The sequence below is a fragment of the Morone saxatilis genome, unplaced genomic scaffold (assembly GCF_004916995.1).
Source record: "Morone saxatilis isolate NCDOM2014 unplaced genomic scaffold, NCSU_SB_2.0 Contig22, whole genome shotgun sequence".
Classification (NCBI taxonomy): domain Eukaryota; kingdom Metazoa; phylum Chordata; class Actinopteri; family Moronidae; genus Morone; species Morone saxatilis.
In genome coordinates, this window is record NW_023339785.1 from 14550094 (window position 1) to 14568449 (window position 18356).

Consider the following 18356-nt stretch of genomic DNA (forward strand, 5'->3'; position numbering starts at 1 on the left):
GATTCATGAACATTCACATCATCTCCATTCTTCCTTCCATCCCCCAACATCTGCAGCAGAGCCTGCTCCTTTTGTTTTGCTCAGTGACGTCCCATGGGCTATTTATAGGGACGTATGTTATTGTGTAAGACCTTGTGAAGCCACAAAGAGCCTGAACAGGCTACCATGTTCCCCATAGTGGCCCCAGGATCTCTGAGAGGTAAGCAGAGGAACATGTGGCTCTGGTATGATGAGCTGGACAAGGAGACAGCGAGTTTAGGTGGAATGAGCTTCAAGAATATAGATGTGTGTGTTTTTTACATTGTTAGTTTCTTTAAAGTGTTGCTACCATTCATCTATTTTCTATTTTTAGACAGTAGCAGACATCAAACAATATACAGTCAATTTACTGCAACTGTTTTAAGCCTTTGATGATTTGTTATAGCCGTTGTAATAATCATCAATCTGAGAACAAATTGGCTATCATACATGAATACTGAGGGTCAGTATCATCTGTTCTACCATGTTTTTCATCACCACCAAATGAAAAATATATAAAAACAGATATAAAATAGTATAATGAACAGCTAATATAAAATAATCTTTTGTTCCTGCTCAAGGTAATGCTTTTACTGAAATCATTTCTTGCTGCCACAACTTTTAAAATGTTAATACCAGTCAGTTTAATAATGATGTCCAACTTAATTAGAGTTATAATTTAGTACATTTGATGGATATGAATCATCTTATCAACAGTAGTAGTATCAAGTAGCATGGCAATAAAACGCCCAAATTTACTACTTCAATTTAACATGTGACAACAGAACAGTAGTTAAAAAGAGTGCATGTTAAATTTGAACTCTCACACACACTGAAAATAATTTTGTGGCCTCATATTTTGTTTATTTTTGGACCCTTTATCTGCCACATTGAAAACCTGAAATGGACCACGGATACAGCAAAGCTTCTTGGGAAACATTAAAAGTGCTGCAGTCCTGCTAAATGTAGGTCACACAGAAAAAGCCCTAAGCAACATTTTTACTGCACAGCACAATGCATCTTACAGCATTAAATGCTTTTCACAAAGTGAGTCAAATAAATAGGATTAGCAGTATAAATGATGCACAAAGTTAACTCACTCAAACTGCAGTATGTATGATAATTACACATAATAACATAAAACAAACCACACACACAAGTATTTCTTAAATGATTTCAGAATCTTTTTATTTGAAATGTCAGTGTTCAAGAGAAAATAAAACAGCAATATAAATATTAGCATAAAAATAAGAGAGTAACACAGGGGTAAAGCGTGGGGGCTAAGCATTTGATAAGAAAGATAATACAGCAGGATAGAGTAGTATTAATTCAGCAGCGGACGGACTTACACATATATAATATTTATAATCATTTGTTCATATGGACAGAAAGAGAATGAGAGGCATTCTTTCACAAATGCACAAGATAAAATCACCGCAAAAGAACATTAAGAGGTTACAGGAGGATAGAAACATTTTCATATTTTTTTTGTTTTGTTTCTTTACAGGGTGATAAAAGATAGTAGAGAGAAAATGAACACAAAAATATGCGCAACACATATCACAAGTTAACTAGTCTACGTGTGTCACTTTGTTTACTTATCTAAAGTTATCTTTAATTCATTTATTTACACTGAAGAGTTAGTTGGCTTCCATGGTGCTTAGTTACTACATTGCAACACAAACTGTTGAAGAACATCTCAGATTTTTATTCATTATTGATTTTTTTTTTTTTTAACCGTGGTTTTCTTATTTTTCTTGAAAAACAAAATGCAACACATTCCAGTAGTAAGCCACGCCTTGTGGAGAGGGACTTTTATTTTGAAAATGTTGGACGTGGTCCCTACTTTACAAACAACTGGCTCATACCATCGACAGGACTTGTGTTTATTTACAGTGGGGAAGAGCCTCACAGGACCAGGGAGTGGAGGGGAGAGGTGAGTGGTAGAGAGGCTAAGGTTTTCCATTAATTTCAATAGAGGCGGGATATTTCAAAGGGCTCTTGAGTGGTATCTTCTCACCAACAGGGACAGATGTGCTTGGCTCTGTTGACCTCTACCTGGGTCAGTGCATTAGAGAAGGTTTAAGGGGTGGGCAGGTCAACAGTGGTTCCTCTGTACATTCAGTGGGTAGAGCCAAGGTTGTTTCCCCACCCCTCTGGTTGATGTAATGGTACTGCCTCAGTCTGTGTACCCCTCATCACATCCCCTCCACTCCCCCTGACCCAGCCTGCAAGCTGCCTTTTCTCATGCAGTTGTATCTGGCCAGAGGCCTGACAGACAGATGGACGGCAAAGTAAAGACTTCATATCTTATACAAACAATTCCTCTATGCTATCGAATCATTAACTCCCAAAGAAAAAAAACATGTTACTGTGTCACATCAAGAAGTTTCTTCATCACTTCAGGATAGTGAGGGGAAATACTCTAGCGGCTTGCAAGTGTCTAGAAACTCCTAAGCACTTAAGTTTACCACATCTATGCGTTTCCCTAAAGACTGAAGTGATTACTACCCCTACATCATCAGAATACGAACAGTGCATTTCTCTTTGTTTGTCTCTCAACGTGGGGTAGTGAGTGAGGGGGAGGGACACGAGCTGGGTGTGAAGAGGGGAGGGTAGAGGGTGCAGGACATGTTTGTGCCCATCTGGAGGTGTTATACAAGACGCCAGTCCCTGCTGCTATACCACCTGCATGGACAGCATGGCTTGTGACTGCATGACACAATATCATGCCACCTGACCCTCTGCCAGCCCTTCCTCTGAATGCATGCTCAGGTCATAAAAATATCAGGAGATTGAAGTTGTATTTTTTTTTAACTATGATTACAAAAGTAATTTTCATTTTGTGTCAAGTAAATGCTACACGTGCATTATGTTGACCTGCGATTGGAGCGAGGATAATAGATTCAGGATGTCCTCCTCTTTGCTTTTGCAATGCATAGTTTGCAACTCTAAACTAGTATATGTGGTTTGAACCTTTAAAGAGCATGCAGAAAAGTTTGTAATACCTGTCAAACAATAGCCTTATATCCACAGGACTTACTTCAAGACCCTGCAAGGCTGACCCTATATTGGAATTTAATGGATGGCAACTAGCGTACTTTACAATAGCTGACTTTCCACCTCAGGGAAAGTGCACAATAAATCCAACATGAAAGACACTAACATTTTACCTGTGAATACATCACTGCGTATAGCCTTGTCATCCCAGCAAGGTTCCTTACACTGAATCTCTTTGTCAAAGTTTATTTGATTTTGCCAAAAGAAAAAAACAAAACAAAAATCACTATAACCCCCCATACCCTGCCAATATTATCCACCGACAATGATTACGTGAGAAATACTTGACCTTTAGCACAGCATGAGTTATCAACACCAGTAACAGCCTTCAGCACATTCTGATTCTTCAAGACACTCTTCCAAAGAACCATCAACAACGTCCATGTGGTCAAAAGTGATTTGCTGTCATTATTTAGACCGTGGCTATGAGAGACAGCAGAGCAGTAAGATACCTAATGTGAAGGGTATGGGGGGTTGATTTTCTTATCAGATCAGGCCGGGTTTATCATTCCTCCACCTCTCTCCGTCCAGCTCTACTTCTTCTCCTTCTTGGTGGACTTCTTCTTGGAGGCAGGTGTCTGGGCAGCCTTCGGGGGCTCAGGCTGGGCAGAGGCCTGGGGTGGAGGCAGCGCCTGCTGGGTGGCCTGCTGGGCCGTGGCCTGCTGTTGCTGGGGGTTGGAAGTGAGGGTGGCCGTGCTGCCGGGGATGTAGACGTTCTGGCGATAGTCGGGCACGTGCTGCAAGGTGAACTGTGGGCTGTAGCGGGTGCTCAGGCCCATGGTGCCAGGTCCCAGGGTGGCTGTAGCCTCGCTCACTTCTGGGGGGAAGAGAGACAGAGTGGGGGAATGACGGGTGAGGAGGGAGAGGAGGGAGGGATGAAACTTGTTAGACAACAAGAAATTGAAAGTTTTAGTATGACAGTGTTATTTAAGTAGTGAAATGAAAATAGTGCATAAAATGAGGTTAAACTAATTACTTTTAAAGCTTCTAAAAGAGATACGGTACTTGAGTGAAGGTAGATTCTGTGTGAACATCACATTTAATTTAAACACATTCCAATGCTTGGGCAATGAGGTTAGAGTGAGTTAAACTTAAAAACTGAGCCCATAAGAAAATGACAAATTAAGCAGAGAAAGTATTACACAACCATTAATTGTGTGTAGATGTTTTTTTTTTTAAAACCCAAAAAACCAAACAAGGATCATGATCTCCCCAGCATACCCCTCTGTGTTTCTGGTTTTCTACCACGCCTGCCCTGAGTATGTGTGTGTGCGCGCGCGCATGACGTAGCTGCTCAGCTCATAATTCTCCCACAGCCCCTGCATTGCAGAGCCAGAGACAAAAACTGTCCCTCCCCCATCCTGTAGTTCCTCTCAGCCTATATAAACGCACATATGCACACGAAAACATCATGCTAACTGCACTGGAGTAGAAAACTGAAAGCTACATTTCTTTATACATAGTATGCTCTCACACATTGCTTCTTTATTGATTCCTTCTGTGTTGTGCTTAACAACACAGTGAGATTGAAGTGTTGACGACCTTCAGTATTTATCACATGCACTGTTAGTTCTTTCCTTACTGATGGCACTAACTGTTCTGTCTAACTTTGTGCTGACACGCAAGTTACCACTATGGCCAAGACAGAGCCTTTTCTCTTTCCGTCTCTCTGTTCACTCCAATGGAAAAATTTCACACCACGTCCGGTGCAGTGTCCAAGAGGGGGGAGGGTGTGTGTGTGTGTGTGTGTGTGTAGAGGGAGGGAGATGTGATGTGTCAATGGTTAAAATAACAGTGGAAACAATGACTTGACTCTATTTGGGAATTAATCTTGTTGTGTTTGTCCTGTGTATGTTGTCATTTTTGACTGTCACTGTGTTGCTTAGAACGCTTTCAAAGGCAAATTTATTTGTGTTTTTCCAGGTTATTACTAAGGCTTCCACACTAACAGCCCAAAGATGAATCACTGTATGTGTCTTCTCAGTGCTGGTTAGGCAGTCACTGTAGGAACAGAGAAATAAGGTAGAACATATGTTGTGAAATATGGGAATTTTTGGTTCTTCACAAACCTGAAGGTTGTATATTACATAACTGTTCATGTAGCTCTATAGCCTTCTGCTTATGATAAAACACCGTGCATGTGATCAGTGTGTACAGTGGAAACATGCATCTCTGTCATGTTGTCGAATTCAACACATCATCTGTACTGTCTACCTAAGGACCTGCAGGTAGTTACGTCTGAACATCATCACAAGACTTTCTCCGATGAGACTTTTATTAGCACACATCCACTACATGGAAACATCAATGTGGCCACAGAAAGGTTTATCAATGAGCGAGTCTGGCTAGTTGCCCTACAACCAAACAGGAACCTAAATAAACTGCCCCTGCCCACGCACCCTCGACAAGCTATTGGCTTGGAAAAGAGAAGATGAAGAGATAGAAAGGGAGGAAAAAGATGAGGTATAGGACTCACCGTTAGCTGCAGCCATCAGGGCCTGGAGCTGCTCAGCCTCAGTTGGGGGCTGGGGCCAGGGGCCAGTTCCCATGGCAACCTCAGGTCCTCCAGTTGCCCTGTGGCGAAAACGAGGAAAGAACAACAGTAAATAACTGGTGGTCTGTCCTCCTCTGTGTGTGTGTGTGTGTGTTTAGCTCACTGGTTTGACAGTTGGTGGTTTATGATGTAAAGGCAAAGCAGCTGACGGCAAAGTACACAGCCTGAGGAGACCTCAGCAAGGATAACAAAGATGATGTATAGTTTACAAAACAGGGTGTGTCGCAAACAAACGCACACTCTTAAACACACTTTTGTTAAGGCATGTACAAATTGTGCCTGCACACAGACACAAAGTAGCAAGCGTGTTGCATTCACACACAGTAAACATTGTACAACTTTCGCTCTTTCTCCTGTATGACCACGAGCACTGCGCCGTCTAGTAAATCTGATTAAATATTTAATGATCCCACCTTTAAAGGAAATAGCTGTCTGCATAGCCACACATGCAGCGCTCAGTGAGCATTTCCATCTGGGCAAACTTCACCTTCAAAGGCTTGTTTATTTAAACACTGCAATTTGCATGTGAGGGCAACAGAGGAGAAAGCAGACCTGCGATCTATTATGCTCACCTACTTATTTCCATTCCCACACTGGTAACACCAACACAAGCTCTGACAAATAGGTCACAATGCTTTAATCCTGGCTCTGCTCCTGTTTCCAAAGTGCTAATAAACTAAAAACTAATAAAGCCACATCACTTCATTAGAAGACCAGCAGTCTCAAAAAACATATAAAACCATGATGGATGCTGCCCCTAGTTCCTGAGCAAAAACAATATGGATTTTAGCTACTCTCACAACTTCCTGAATTGTGTCTGTGTATGTAAGTACATTGCTTATTTGACTGTTTTGGGTAATAACAAACCACCTGAGGGCATTTGGTGGAGGATCATTAGTCCACAGGGACATGGGTAAAAGGTTCTGGTGGAGTGTAAAGCTCCAAAGAGGAGAGACACATCAGGGATTAAAAGGCCACAGAGGTTTCAGGTAGTACTTTCTGACAAATATAGGGTGGAGTAATACATGAGGGATGTGGGACTGCATATATATATATATATATATAGATAGATAGTGTGTCAAATACATGGGATGCAAAGAGGAACGCTATCTTTTCTATTTAAAACCAAGCTAAAAAACTCTTGGACAAATTGGTCCGCTTCAGGGACTTAAGAGAAAGTAAAGGACACAAGGGGGGAAAGAGTGAAAAAGGAATTCTAACATAAAAACAGGGATTTGTTTAAGAGCAGGTTGCCAGATCTCATTGCCAAAACTCTGAAGTGGTTTTCAGTTCAGTGCCAGAGAGAGACTGAAGGAGAGAAACATGTACGTCCTGTGCCAGGCAGCCAATGAGAAACAGGCTTGGTAAGAGCACGGTCAGTAAAGCCAAGGCAGCCATTTTGTGCTTATTCACATCACTTAAGATAAAAGGGAATGCCTAATTTGCGCTAAATTAGCATCTCTCTGTACTTATCACATCCTGTGGTTGTGTTAAGTGCTTCCTGTGGTCAGGATTATCACTTCCTGTGGGCAAGATTGTGAACTGTGGTCCAGAGGGATGTCCTTGGTTGGCCAGAGAGGACTATCGTTTTTTTCCTCTGCAACCTTACATGACATGTTTTATCTTTAAGGATGGCTCTTCTAGTTGTTTTGCAGAGAACCTTCTAGTGATTAACTTCAAACTTTAACTTTAGCCCAATCAGCTAGTCACATGGTGTACATCATGACTTCTGTCTCATCTGCACGTTGACCACAAGAGTTTAATGCGGAGAGCTGTTTACTTCACTGAGGAACTTTTTAACCTCTAACAGGCGTTTTATGGAAATCAATCATGAGACAGCTGCCCGCATTGTCCCTTTCTTCTAGTTGTTCAGTGGATAAATCACATGAAAAAGCCACATGTGGTGATGTTGAGCTACAACCATCACAGACATACACCAAAGGCAACACTGTATGGTAAGCCAGTCTTCTAGAAGTTCTTCTATAATGACTATATGTATAGCACACATACATGAAATAACAAATCTACAAAACACTGCACGCAAACTCAAAAGTTTCACAATCCTTTCTACGCCACAGCAGGCATTGTGGCCTATGCACATCGATCAACAAACCCCATCATACTTTTAGGGAGACTAACAGAAGCTATGGGTTAGGTACATCTACACACAGCACAGCACTCAACTGCAGTGCACTACCTAAAAGATTTTAGCCCCTCTCTGCCCTTACCAGCTGATATGTGATCAGGTCCCTCTACCACCGAACAGTTAGTGAACAAAACTGAACACTGATCAGCTGCTATGGACAGAAAGTGACCATATAGTGTCTACATCTAAATTAGTACCTTGTCCCACTCTTCGGCGTCCATCGTATGTGTGTACCGTACGGCATGTGGGGACTAAAAACACAACAAGTTATACAGCCTGAAAGAACCATTGTGTATTTAAGGGAAAGTTTGAGTTAGTGTAACAAATAGGAAAATGCTGAGATATTGCGGTCTAGATCTCAGTGGAAAATATGTTGAGTCTGTTATATCTATTTAAAATACCAGAGATGGGGAGTTAGTTTTCTTTCTCCTCTGAATTACATCCAAAATCCCAGTGGTATTCTAGAACGACAGTGGCGTGTGTTTGTGTGTCTAACATTTTCCTGACTTGGCTCAAAAGAGCTTTCTGCCCTGGCTGGTATGTTTCAGGGAGAAGCCTTGACTCATAGAATGTGTTGTGCAATCATTGTTGTGAAAACTGTTACTGCACGCACTCCATTTTAGCCCACACATTATGGGCAAATAGCAATCATCAACCATCAACACAAAACACTCACTAAAACACACAACTGAAACAGAGAAACACAATGCATATACTGTCATGTAATAGGCGAGTCGCTGGTGTCAAAACATTAAATTTCAAGTAACCAGTCAGTACTATTTCTCAGATGGCAGTGCAAGAGGGATAAATACATTGTCCCATCCCCCCACTAGCTCTGGTCACCGTCCCTCATCAGTAGTACTGAGTGATGGCGCACAGGCGAGGGAGCGCAGAGAGGAGAGGAACAGGAGGGGGAGGGGGAGTGGAAGCTGCAGCAGCCATTTTATAAAGCAGCCTGGAACCAGGCAGAGATGCTCAGTCAAGAATCTGTATTCACTGAGCACGAATCATGCATTAAAATGCGACCATACAATTTTAACAACAATAGTGTTTGTGCTACAATGTCATTCAAAGTCAGATTCAGATGGTTGCATTGTGACTTTGATGTCATCCGTACTTTACAATCAGCACCCTGCAGGCAGCCAGTTCTTATGGTTACAGCACCCACTATCCACATTCCCCCTCTTTTTGTTATTCCTCACCCTTTATCACTCCCTCTGTCTTTACGATAAGCTCGCTTTTTGCAGCACACTAACACGTCCTTCATATTACTGGGAATGTTTATCTGTGTGTGTGTGTATCTCAGTTTACTCACCCGCTAGGTCCGGGTCTCTGTCCCTGTGTGAAGCGCCAGTCATTGTTGGGAGGCTTTTGCTGTGGAGAGAACAGAAGATTCAACATGAATGGTATGTTTCAATGCACCAACAACAAGGTGTTTTTGAGGTGTAACTTTTGGCTCAAAAGGTGTTGCTTTGTGGTTGACATCTGCGTGATGGTGTATGTCTGTGTGTCTGTGATTTAGAAAACCATTTTGTTTTTCAATAAAGCTCAACAAAGGACTACAGATGGCAACAAATATCTGTATGCTCAGGCATCCATGTTGTTCCAAAAGTTGTGGAGCATAAAATGCTGCAGAGGAGCACACACAAACACGCACACAAACTGGGACTCAAAACTAAAAAGAAACGGCTAATAAAAAGAGAACAATACGATCACATAACTGAGCAATCAGCTCAAAATGCACCAGAATAAGTCGGGAATTTGTCACTTTATGACCACACAAACAAAGATTAACCCAAAATACAGTATTTAACAGATTAGGCAAAACAAAACTATAACACTTCTTGCTAGTGCTGATAAGACTTTTGGTAAGATTTTTGATGGACAGATATCTTATAAAAATCTTTTAAATAGACTCAGAGGGCCAAGAGTCGTTGGAAGATAATGTTGTTAGTTATTTTGATACCAAAACGTCAGCTACGATGGTGGCTCAGCAGTGATAAAAGCCTCTCTCGTCTCTGTGTGTCCCTGCTTCTCTCTATTAATGTCTTCAGGCCCATTGCACTCTTGTCCATCTCTACCTCACTGTCCATGCCACCATGTCTTTTCCATCTCTCTAGCTCTTTCCCTCTCTCTCAGGCTCTCTTGTTGTGCAGTGATGCGGTGAATAGACCTCTTGGCTTGGCTCCAGATTCTGCCGCCTAATCGACACAAGAGCTCCCCGGAGAGAGAGGCCAGCAGGATGATGTGCTGCATTATTAAAAGAGCTGTTCTACTCGAGAGAATGATGGAAAGAAGCGAGAGAGCAGGAGAGAAAACAGATAGAGAAAATCCCTAAAAACATACCTACACAAAAAGATCCATATTGGAGGATGAACTTGTGACTATCATGACTGGAGCATCTAATAGAATATGGATAGTAAAGAACTATAACAGTAAGATTCAATAGGGGAGAACATTGTCTGGTCTACTAAGGACCTGTGAAGGACACTACAAAGGGAGAGGGCGTGTGAATGATAACAAAGTGATGGAATTGTATAGTATCGTGTTTGTTCAATAATACAACGCAAATATTTAACAACCCTAGAAAACATATAGTGTTAGCTGTCAGTGGATTCAATTTCAGCGTAGTCTACAAAAGGCTCTGTTTCACCTTGGTGGTAACTCAACACAGTGAGTCCAGTCTACTACAAGAGAAGACAAGTCTGCTTGGTTACGTCCTCATAACAAACTGCAATGCCAGAACTCACAAGTTGTCGTTATTCCAACATAAAACCATAGTGGATGAGGATGAGTAGAGGAGGGCATATTTGAACTCTTATCCTCCTTCAGAGCAGAGCTTGGTCAATGTTTATCTAAAAATGGACTCAGAGATGAGTGTATGTGCGTGGGCATGCAGTCTGTCTGAGCTTTGGTAGGGAGAGAATAAGATCAGCACTGAGTGGAGGCAAACATCCACAGAGAAGCCCAGCATTCCAGCTGTGTGACTCGTTCTCACCACACAAACACTCACAGACACACGCTTGTCATTTCCAAGGTCAACCCCCACTGCAGGCATGTGTAATAAAGGGTAACAGACTGGGCCGCACTGCTAGCTTAAGGTAAACATGTACTGTCATTCTGTATGCTTCATTATGAAAAATGTGGCTACGCATACAAATTCCAAGCAGACAGGTGATATCCATGAGAATGCAACCTTCTTCTGCTCAAGAAGAAAGTCAGACTGAGGGACTTAATCCTTTCACTCAACCACAAACTGGTAAGAGTTGCTGAGTTCCTAAGAGGTTCAAACAACAGTTGCCAGGGAAAACAAACCCCAAGCCAGGTTTAATGGCATGCAGACAGGGTTCAAAATCTAATTGAGTTTAGCTACAATTATCTGAGCATCTTAAAATGTGCTTGTTTTTTTTGTCTCTGAAGTAAGTGGATCTCATAAGATACATATGAGAGGAACATATTAAAAGTGTACAAGACGTTTTCTAGAGTGCAAGTTCAATTTAAAGGCAGGAGCTCCTCAGGCCAGTGGAAAGGCATGAAGGGATTAGTTCTGTGGGCTGAATCCAGTTGAACGACTTTCATATCAGCCTGGAAGCTTTAAATACTGTCAGTCAGCTTCCCTTACATCTGTAAGTTGAAGCCAAAGAGCTTTGAGGGCTCTGAAGGTGAATTACAACCTGAATGAGTTCCTTACCTACCGCGACAGTATGTAAGTCAGTCAAAGTACTATCATCTTAAGAGATGAGATGGATATTCATTATGTGAGCACTGGATTCACCAGGGGCTATATGCTGGACTGATCAGCACATGGCACATCTGGACTTCATCCACCATGTTTGAAAATACATGACTATGAACTTTGCAAAAACATCTGGTTTAATGGTTGACCACTCCATCATGATACACAAAGCTTCAGCTAGGTGTACAAAAAAAATCAATCTCATCCCTTTCTCTCTGTCTGACAGGGGTGGAAAAAATGCAGTACATGCAAACACTTCCTTCACACATACAGGTCCATCTGGCACTCTTTGTGGAATATTACATTTCCTTCACACAAACTGTATTGGTGGTAAAAGATTTGTGGCTGGACTGCACCTGGTGCTCTGTCTGTTCTGTTCTATTGCTCTGATAATCTTCAGTGTACACACACTCATGCACACCATATCATATAAACCATCATAGGCATATACATATTATGCCAGTAGAAATGTGGATCCATTACACTGCTAATTCATTATAAGGGAAAAGCTGAGCACTGACACAAAGCAAAATGTGTGGTGCTTGATTTTAATATTCCTGTCCCTTAAACAAACATGACTCAACTGATAAAACCCTTGAGGACAGTTTTCCTGAACCACATGAGCAAGTTGTCGCATGTGCAGCTTTTTCATCCATAAAAAAGTTTACTAAACACTCGGCCCAACTCAGTGCACGTGGCAACCCTTACTCTCACAGACACAGTGTGGAAAAACACATGGTCATGGCAATATTCATATCCTGTTTTAAATCACTGATTTTACAGGGATTTTACAAGCTAGGGGAATAACTGCAAAGATAGATAAAATAGACAAGTGATAACAGGCAACTTAGTAAGTGAGTCAAATGCATGGCATGATGCAGTACATTCTAAAGCAAATTAAGCTTTTAATTTAGTTTCCAATATTTCAGAGAAGAAAAGCCTTTAATATAAGTTTTCCCCAAACTTTCTGTGCTAGCACCTGGTGTGTGTGCCAAAACAGCACACTGTAAATGAAAAGAGGATACAAAGAAGGGGAGTGGGAAGTGACAGACAATCAGGCACTAAGGCCCCAGGGTCCAGCTAAAATTACACACTGCTGGAGGGCTCCTTGTGCCTGATGCTTTGTACACACATTCTCACACGCAAGCTGCTGGACTAAAGCTATTATAGCTTGTGCAGTGGTGTGGTGTGTGCGCTGTGGCACACGTGCGTGAAGCCATCCTTCCTTTCCCTTTATCCATCCCTCTATCTCTTTTCCTCTGTTGTCCTCAGTGCACACGTGTCACTAGAGCAGGGGGACAGATGGTACTCTGCTGACCTCAGAGACAACCTAATTCAGCACAGAGAGAGTGTCTATGTAATATAGACACGAGAAACCAGAGAATCTTATGGATATCAAACAGACTCTAGGGTAGACCCCCTGTTGTGTGGAGAAGAAATAGTTATCACCAATCTCTTTTTCTTCCGCCTATCTTCAATCATCAACTCTACATTAAACATCCCATGACTGAGGATGAAACATTACTCATACTTTCTCTTTCATTTAATTTCCCTAAAATAAATCATCCTGGTGAAAGCACTGTCAGCCATTTTCTATCCCTGACAGTGCTTCCATTGCATCAAAACACTAAGGGGGTTGTCTGTGTCTCGTGCATGTGATTAATCTTTGGTTAGCCTTCCTTCACACCCTACTCTAAGCACATGGAAAATATGTGGCCTTTCTGACCAAGGATCTAGCCAGAGAAGCCTCACTATGTGATGTTGAGTCCTGGAACCAATCACCAAAAGTTCAGAGGACAACAGGAAGTCAGGGTCAGGCCACTGACCCCATGCATTCCTGTTTTTCAGCTACTGCTTTATTCTTGACTCTCCACCCCTCTTACCATTTTCTTTCCTTGGCCCTTTTCCTCTCCACCCTCCCCATCTCTCCCTCTGTCATCCTGTTGCCCTCTGTCTCCCAGCCATTCCACTGAGCCAACACTGCAGGACCTATTTTCATCTGTTTGTCTCCTCCTCTCCATCTGTTAGGAGCACTTATGTTTCCCCCTTTTCCCTTCCTTTTGACATTTATTTAACTATCTCCAACTACGTTCTTTATTTCTAACTAAGCAGTTCCTCTGTGCCAGTTTTAGTTACTGGAAGTCAGAGATAGTAACCACATTTCCTAGCCTGGGGTCATATTAAATATTTAGCCCAAACCTGTTTAGTAGGACAACAAAGCTCTAAGAGCTTTTTCACCATGAGGAGAGAGAGATCCTCCTCCTAAAACAAGTGGAGTTTCAGATAAAATACTGCAGAGCTACGTGACTGAAGAAATCTAGGTTAGCACTCTACTGCTAATAGTCAAAGCATCAAAGTTATGGTTTTAACCCATTCATTGTATAAATATACCTTTACAATGTCAAAACTACATGTGAAGACAATTGTTGAGTTACTTAATGCATTTCTCAAACCTGCCTATAGATATTGAGCCACCTATATTGGGAAACCACGGCATATCCCACTGATGCCATGCCTGCTCTCCCATTTAATCCCTCACCTCACTGGCTGAGTTCATAAGGTGCTTCCTGCTGAGTGTCATGTTGAGTGTGTTGTTGTGACTCAGCATGGGTGTCTTCATGAATACAAAGTCACTCCGGCTGGATAAGGTGGAGTAGCAGGGTCTGTAGGTGCGTGTGTGTGGGTCCTGAGAGCCTCCCACAACCTCCATATAGCGTATAGGTCCATCAGTATTGAGCTGAATCTGCAGGTCTTTGCTGGGCCTCTGATGGTAGCGGCTGGGCCTGTGGCGACCGTAGCAGCAGCAGTCAGAATCTCCCAGCCCTGGGCCACGGTGCCTTAGGCAGCGTACCATGAGGATGACAAAGGTGATGAAGGACACAGCTGATACACAAGCTAGGGAGATGATGAGGTACAGGGTGATGTCCGACATCCCAGTGCGGTTGGAGAAAGGTGTGTGATGAGGCCTTGCTGGAGCATCGTTGTCTGCGCCCTTTTCATCCACAGTGACTGTAATGTTCACAGAACTGGACTTTGGTGGGTCACCGTTGTCCTGAATGATGATCACAATGTCATAAGTCGAGCCCGCTTCCTCCTCAGCCCACTTGCGGGCTGTGCGGAGCTCACCGGTGTGTGCCCCAATACGAAACATGCCAGCATTTGGTCCAGGGGCGATGGAGTAAAACAACCATGCATTGTGCCCACTGTCTGGATCCACCCCTACAAGTTTATTTATGTAGTGCCCTGGGCCGGCAGATGGAGGCACAGTGAGCTGTAAGCTTTTGTCTTTTGGGAAGGAGGGGTGTACAACCACTGGTGCATTGTCATTTACATCCACCACAAACACATGCACAGTGACGTTAGCTGTCCGTGGGGGCACCCCAGCATCCCGGGCCTGCACCTCAATACGGAAAGCTTTAAGCTGTTCATGATCTAGAGAGCGCATGCTGTAGATGTGGCCACTCTCTGGGTTAATGTAGACATAAGAAGAGATTGGTGAACCCTGGACCATGCTGTGAAGTATGGAGTAGGAAATGCGAGCGTTGTCACCAAAGTCTGGATCAGTGGCTGAAACTGCAGTGATTGGGGCACTGGGAGCATTGTTCTCTGGGATGTCCACAGAGTATGAAGGCTGAGAGAAAGTGGGGGCGTTGTCATTTACATCAGAAAGCTCCACCACAAAGGTGGTTTGTGATGACAGGGGAGGGGAACCAGCGTCAGTGGCCTTGATGACCACTGTGTACTCTGGGACAGTCTCACGGTCCAGGTTCCCAGTAGTGATGAGACTGTAATGCATGCCAAAAGCTGAATTAAGTTTGAAAGGCAAACCTGGTTGGACAGTTAATGTAACCTTCCCATTCACACCAGAGTCCAGGTCCCGGGCACTTATAAGCGCTATCACAGTCTCTGGTGCTGAGTCCTCTCGGATGGGACTCTTCAGTGATGTCAGTGTCACCTCTGGTGCGTTGTCATTTGCATCAATGATGTCTACTATGACGTTACAGGAGCCCTCCATAGCTGGAGAGCCACCATCTCTGGCCTGCACTGTGATGTGGTATGCAGCGGCTTTCTCATAATCCACATCACCCTTCACGCGGATCTCCCCGCTTTTAGAATCCACACTGAAAAGACTGACAACGCGTTCCGGTGTGTATTTACTAAATAGAAACGATATGTCTCCGTTGCTACCCGAATCCGCATCAGTCGCGTTCAGTTTTGTTACTAAAGTGCCCCGTGCAACATTTTCTAATAGTTTAACTTTCTTAACCGGCTCGTCAAAGACGGGCGCATTGTCATTTACATCCAGAATTTTAATGAGCAGAAGTGTTGAGCCAGATCTTTCCGTCTGTCCCCCATCTACAGCAGTGAGCAACAGGCGAAACGAGGCCTGCGTCTCCCTGTCCAAAGCTTTATCCACCACTAGCTCTGGAAACTTACTGCCGTCACTTTTAGATTCCACATTCAATATAAAGAAGTCATTTGCTGCGAGATGGTAAGTGCGTAAAGAGTTGGTCCCCACGTCTGGATCATGTGCGCTCTCCAAACGGAACCTGGTCCCCGGCGCCGCCGCCTCTGATATTTCCAGAGAAATGTTGCTGGTTGAAAACTGCGGCGCATTGTCATTCACATCCAGAATGTCCACCACGACGCGTTGAATGTCTAAAGGATTCTCCAGAAGTATTTGAAGGTGTAGTGAACACGATGAACTTAATTCGCACATTTGTTCTCTGTCTATTCTTTGTTTAATAACCAAATCTCCGGTCGCCTGCTTTACCTCAAAATACTGCGTTGTGGATTCGGAGACCACCCGCAACTTCCTTTGAACAATCCCCTCAGCAGTGAGACTCAAATCTTTAGCGATATTCCCAACGACAGAGCCCGGGCTTAGTTCCTCCGATACAGAATAGCTGAGCTGAGCGGACGCACAGGAGAGGCACGCTAGATAAACGCAGAGCCTCCACAGCCTCCCTCCTCCGGAGCGCTTCCTCTGTCCGGAGTCCATTGTGCTGCGCTCCGAGGATCGGAGAATGGGAAAGTTTTTAACTTCTTCTTTCACCGTAACGTATCCATAGTAGTGTTAAAACGACGCGGCCAGTCTTGATGATAAACATTTCCGCTTTAAAAATAGATCTATGGGAAGTTTTGATGTGATCATGACGGCCGTTTTTTAAGAGAAAACGAGGACGAAAATCTGAGTATTTTCTGCCTCCAGTGAAACTCTCTGCTCCGTCTCCTCCGACTCACTCCCCTCGTGGGCGGGGAGAGGCCACAGAGGCCTTCCCTCTCATTGGAAGACAGGGCTGGACCAGCTCACTCACACACATCACACACACAGAGTGAAAACTTTTCACTGACTCCACTTCCACTGACAGGCAAGTATCAGCTTAATTCTCACTGCATAAGTTTGAGAGGACAACAGAAGAAGAACAACAAAAGGAGGAATATGTCACGATTGTGGGAAATGCAAGTTTACATAATCCAAGAAAATATATGTTTCTTTCTTCTTGTCATACCGTTGAAAAACTGAGTCACGTGCTGTCATTGAGAACTCCTAATAGTCAAAACACACCAGCCTACCAAGCAGCTGTTATTTATAGCAATGCTATTTGTATCCGCAGGGGGGCATGGTTTCCAAACTGGCATTTCCTCTATCTACACCCTAAATCTGTATCAAAGGGAAGTTTAAATATATAAACAAAATTAAAGATTTTATGGAAGCTATAGAAACGCAAAGCAGCAGACAATTTGAAAATACAGGAAATGTAGCCCAATATGAAGAGCATTTTTTTTGTTTTTGTAGAAGAAACAAAAATTAAGCTAAATTAAAGATGTTGCGAACAATACAAAAGAATGTATAAATTGGCCAATGAAAGAATGTTGGCCAGACAAATAGTGATGAAACCCTATTCTTCTTCCTTTAGTCTGAACATTTAATTTTTTTGATTTTAACATAAATAATGTATCTGTAATGTATGTTTGTATGTAGGAAATTGGCGATATTATGTTTTAGCTAAGGTATAGTCATTCCCTGAAATAAAACATCACCATGTTATTATAGCATATTAACAAAGCCAAAGTAGCATATATGTATGTATGTTTATATTGTACAATACCTGAATACAAACATATATAAAACAAAAAAACGTGCTCTGTAATGTGTATTTATACAGAGTTTGTGCGATTTGGTTTCCATGACAAAGAAACAGTACACACTTTTCCTGTGATCACCCATAGTCAAGCAAAGGAAAACAGAAAGAAATCGCAAAATACAAAACGGGACAAGGAGAACTCTGTTCCGACCACGTTTGTAGATACAATATCACACAATGCCATGTGGATTTCTGCTCACCTGGTGGGCTCCTCAACGGTCCAAGGTGGCTGTCGGGTAAAAGACGCATTCCAGGGACACCTGATACACCTCCTTAAAGTCGAGTGGTGCTGCTGGGTTTAATCCAAAGTGAAATCACTGTACTCTGACATCGGAACATTACCAGGACCTGAAGGACTGACTCTGAGACATCATTGTCTCTCCCAGGTGACCTCCACGTACTTTATAGGTCCATCAGTATTGAGCTGAATCTGCAGGTTTCTGGGTTCTTGTACATCGATCACAGTCAGGTCCGTCTCATGCAGCAGACTACCGGCTGCTTCTGCTGCTCCTATCTGCATTTAACCGCTACAGATGAAAAAGTCACCAGAGACATGCACGAAGCCGAGGCCAGAGAAAGAATCAAATAAAGGGGGTCGACTTCTCCCAGTTTTCTTGCCTGGCTCGGCCGCTTTCTGTCGGAGGTCTAAGAGGGCTGCATGATGCCGTCCTCCAACAGATGGAACTTTGAGCG

The 18356-nt window shown here is 43.0% G+C and overlaps 2 protein-coding genes across 4 annotated transcripts in view; both read right to left on the reverse strand.

Annotated features, from left to right (window-relative positions):
• Nucleotides 1–1178: 1178 nt before the first annotated feature.
• LOC118333302 (protocadherin gamma-C5-like) lies at nucleotides 1179–16779 on the reverse strand. 3 transcript variants are annotated; one of them, XM_035668883.1, is made up of 5 exons: nucleotides 14054–16779; nucleotides 9094–9152; nucleotides 7976–8029; nucleotides 5555–5652; nucleotides 1179–3895 (listed from the first exon to the last, which is right to left on the reverse strand). In XM_035668883.1, the coding sequence occupies exons 1-5, from the start codon at nucleotides 16514–16516 to the stop codon at nucleotides 3612–3614; spliced, it is 2958 nt and encodes a 985-aa protein (XP_035524776.1). In that variant the 5' UTR covers nucleotides 16517–16779; the 3' UTR covers nucleotides 1179–3611. The 3 variants fall into 3 exon arrangements, with proteins under 3 accessions (XP_035524776.1, XP_035524774.1, XP_035524775.1); XM_035668881.1 differs by lacking the exon at nucleotides 7976–8029 and having other exon boundaries at nucleotides 14054–16777; XM_035668882.1 differs by lacking the exon at nucleotides 7976–8029 and having other exon boundaries at nucleotides 1179–3892; nucleotides 14054–16776.
• A 1254-nt stretch (nucleotides 16780–18033) lies between these two features.
• Nucleotides 18034–18356, reverse strand: part of pcdh1g22 (protocadherin 1 gamma 22) — a gene marked incomplete at its 5' end in the record, with an annotated part of 1885 nt that continues 1562 nt past the window's right edge. Inside the window, 1 exon segment of the mRNA XM_035669812.1 lies at nucleotides 18034–18177. Within this exon segment, the coding sequence (XP_035525705.1) occupies nucleotides 18034–18177 (144 nt within the window).

Excerpts from the sequence above, each read along its gene's own strand:
- LOC118333302 (XM_035668883.1), bottom strand. The coding sequence starts at position 16,516 with ATGGACTCCGGACAGAGGAAGCGCTCCGGAGGAGGGAGGCTGTGGAGG. Across the intron at positions 9,153-14,053 it reads TTATGAACTCAGCCAGTGAG|CAAAAGCCTCCCAACAATGA; the intron begins GTGAGGGATTAA and ends TTCTCTCCACAG. Across the intron at positions 3,896-5,554 it reads CCTGATGGCTGCAGCTAACG|AAGTGAGCGAGGCTACAGCC; the intron begins GTGAGTCCTATA and ends TCTTCCCCCCAG.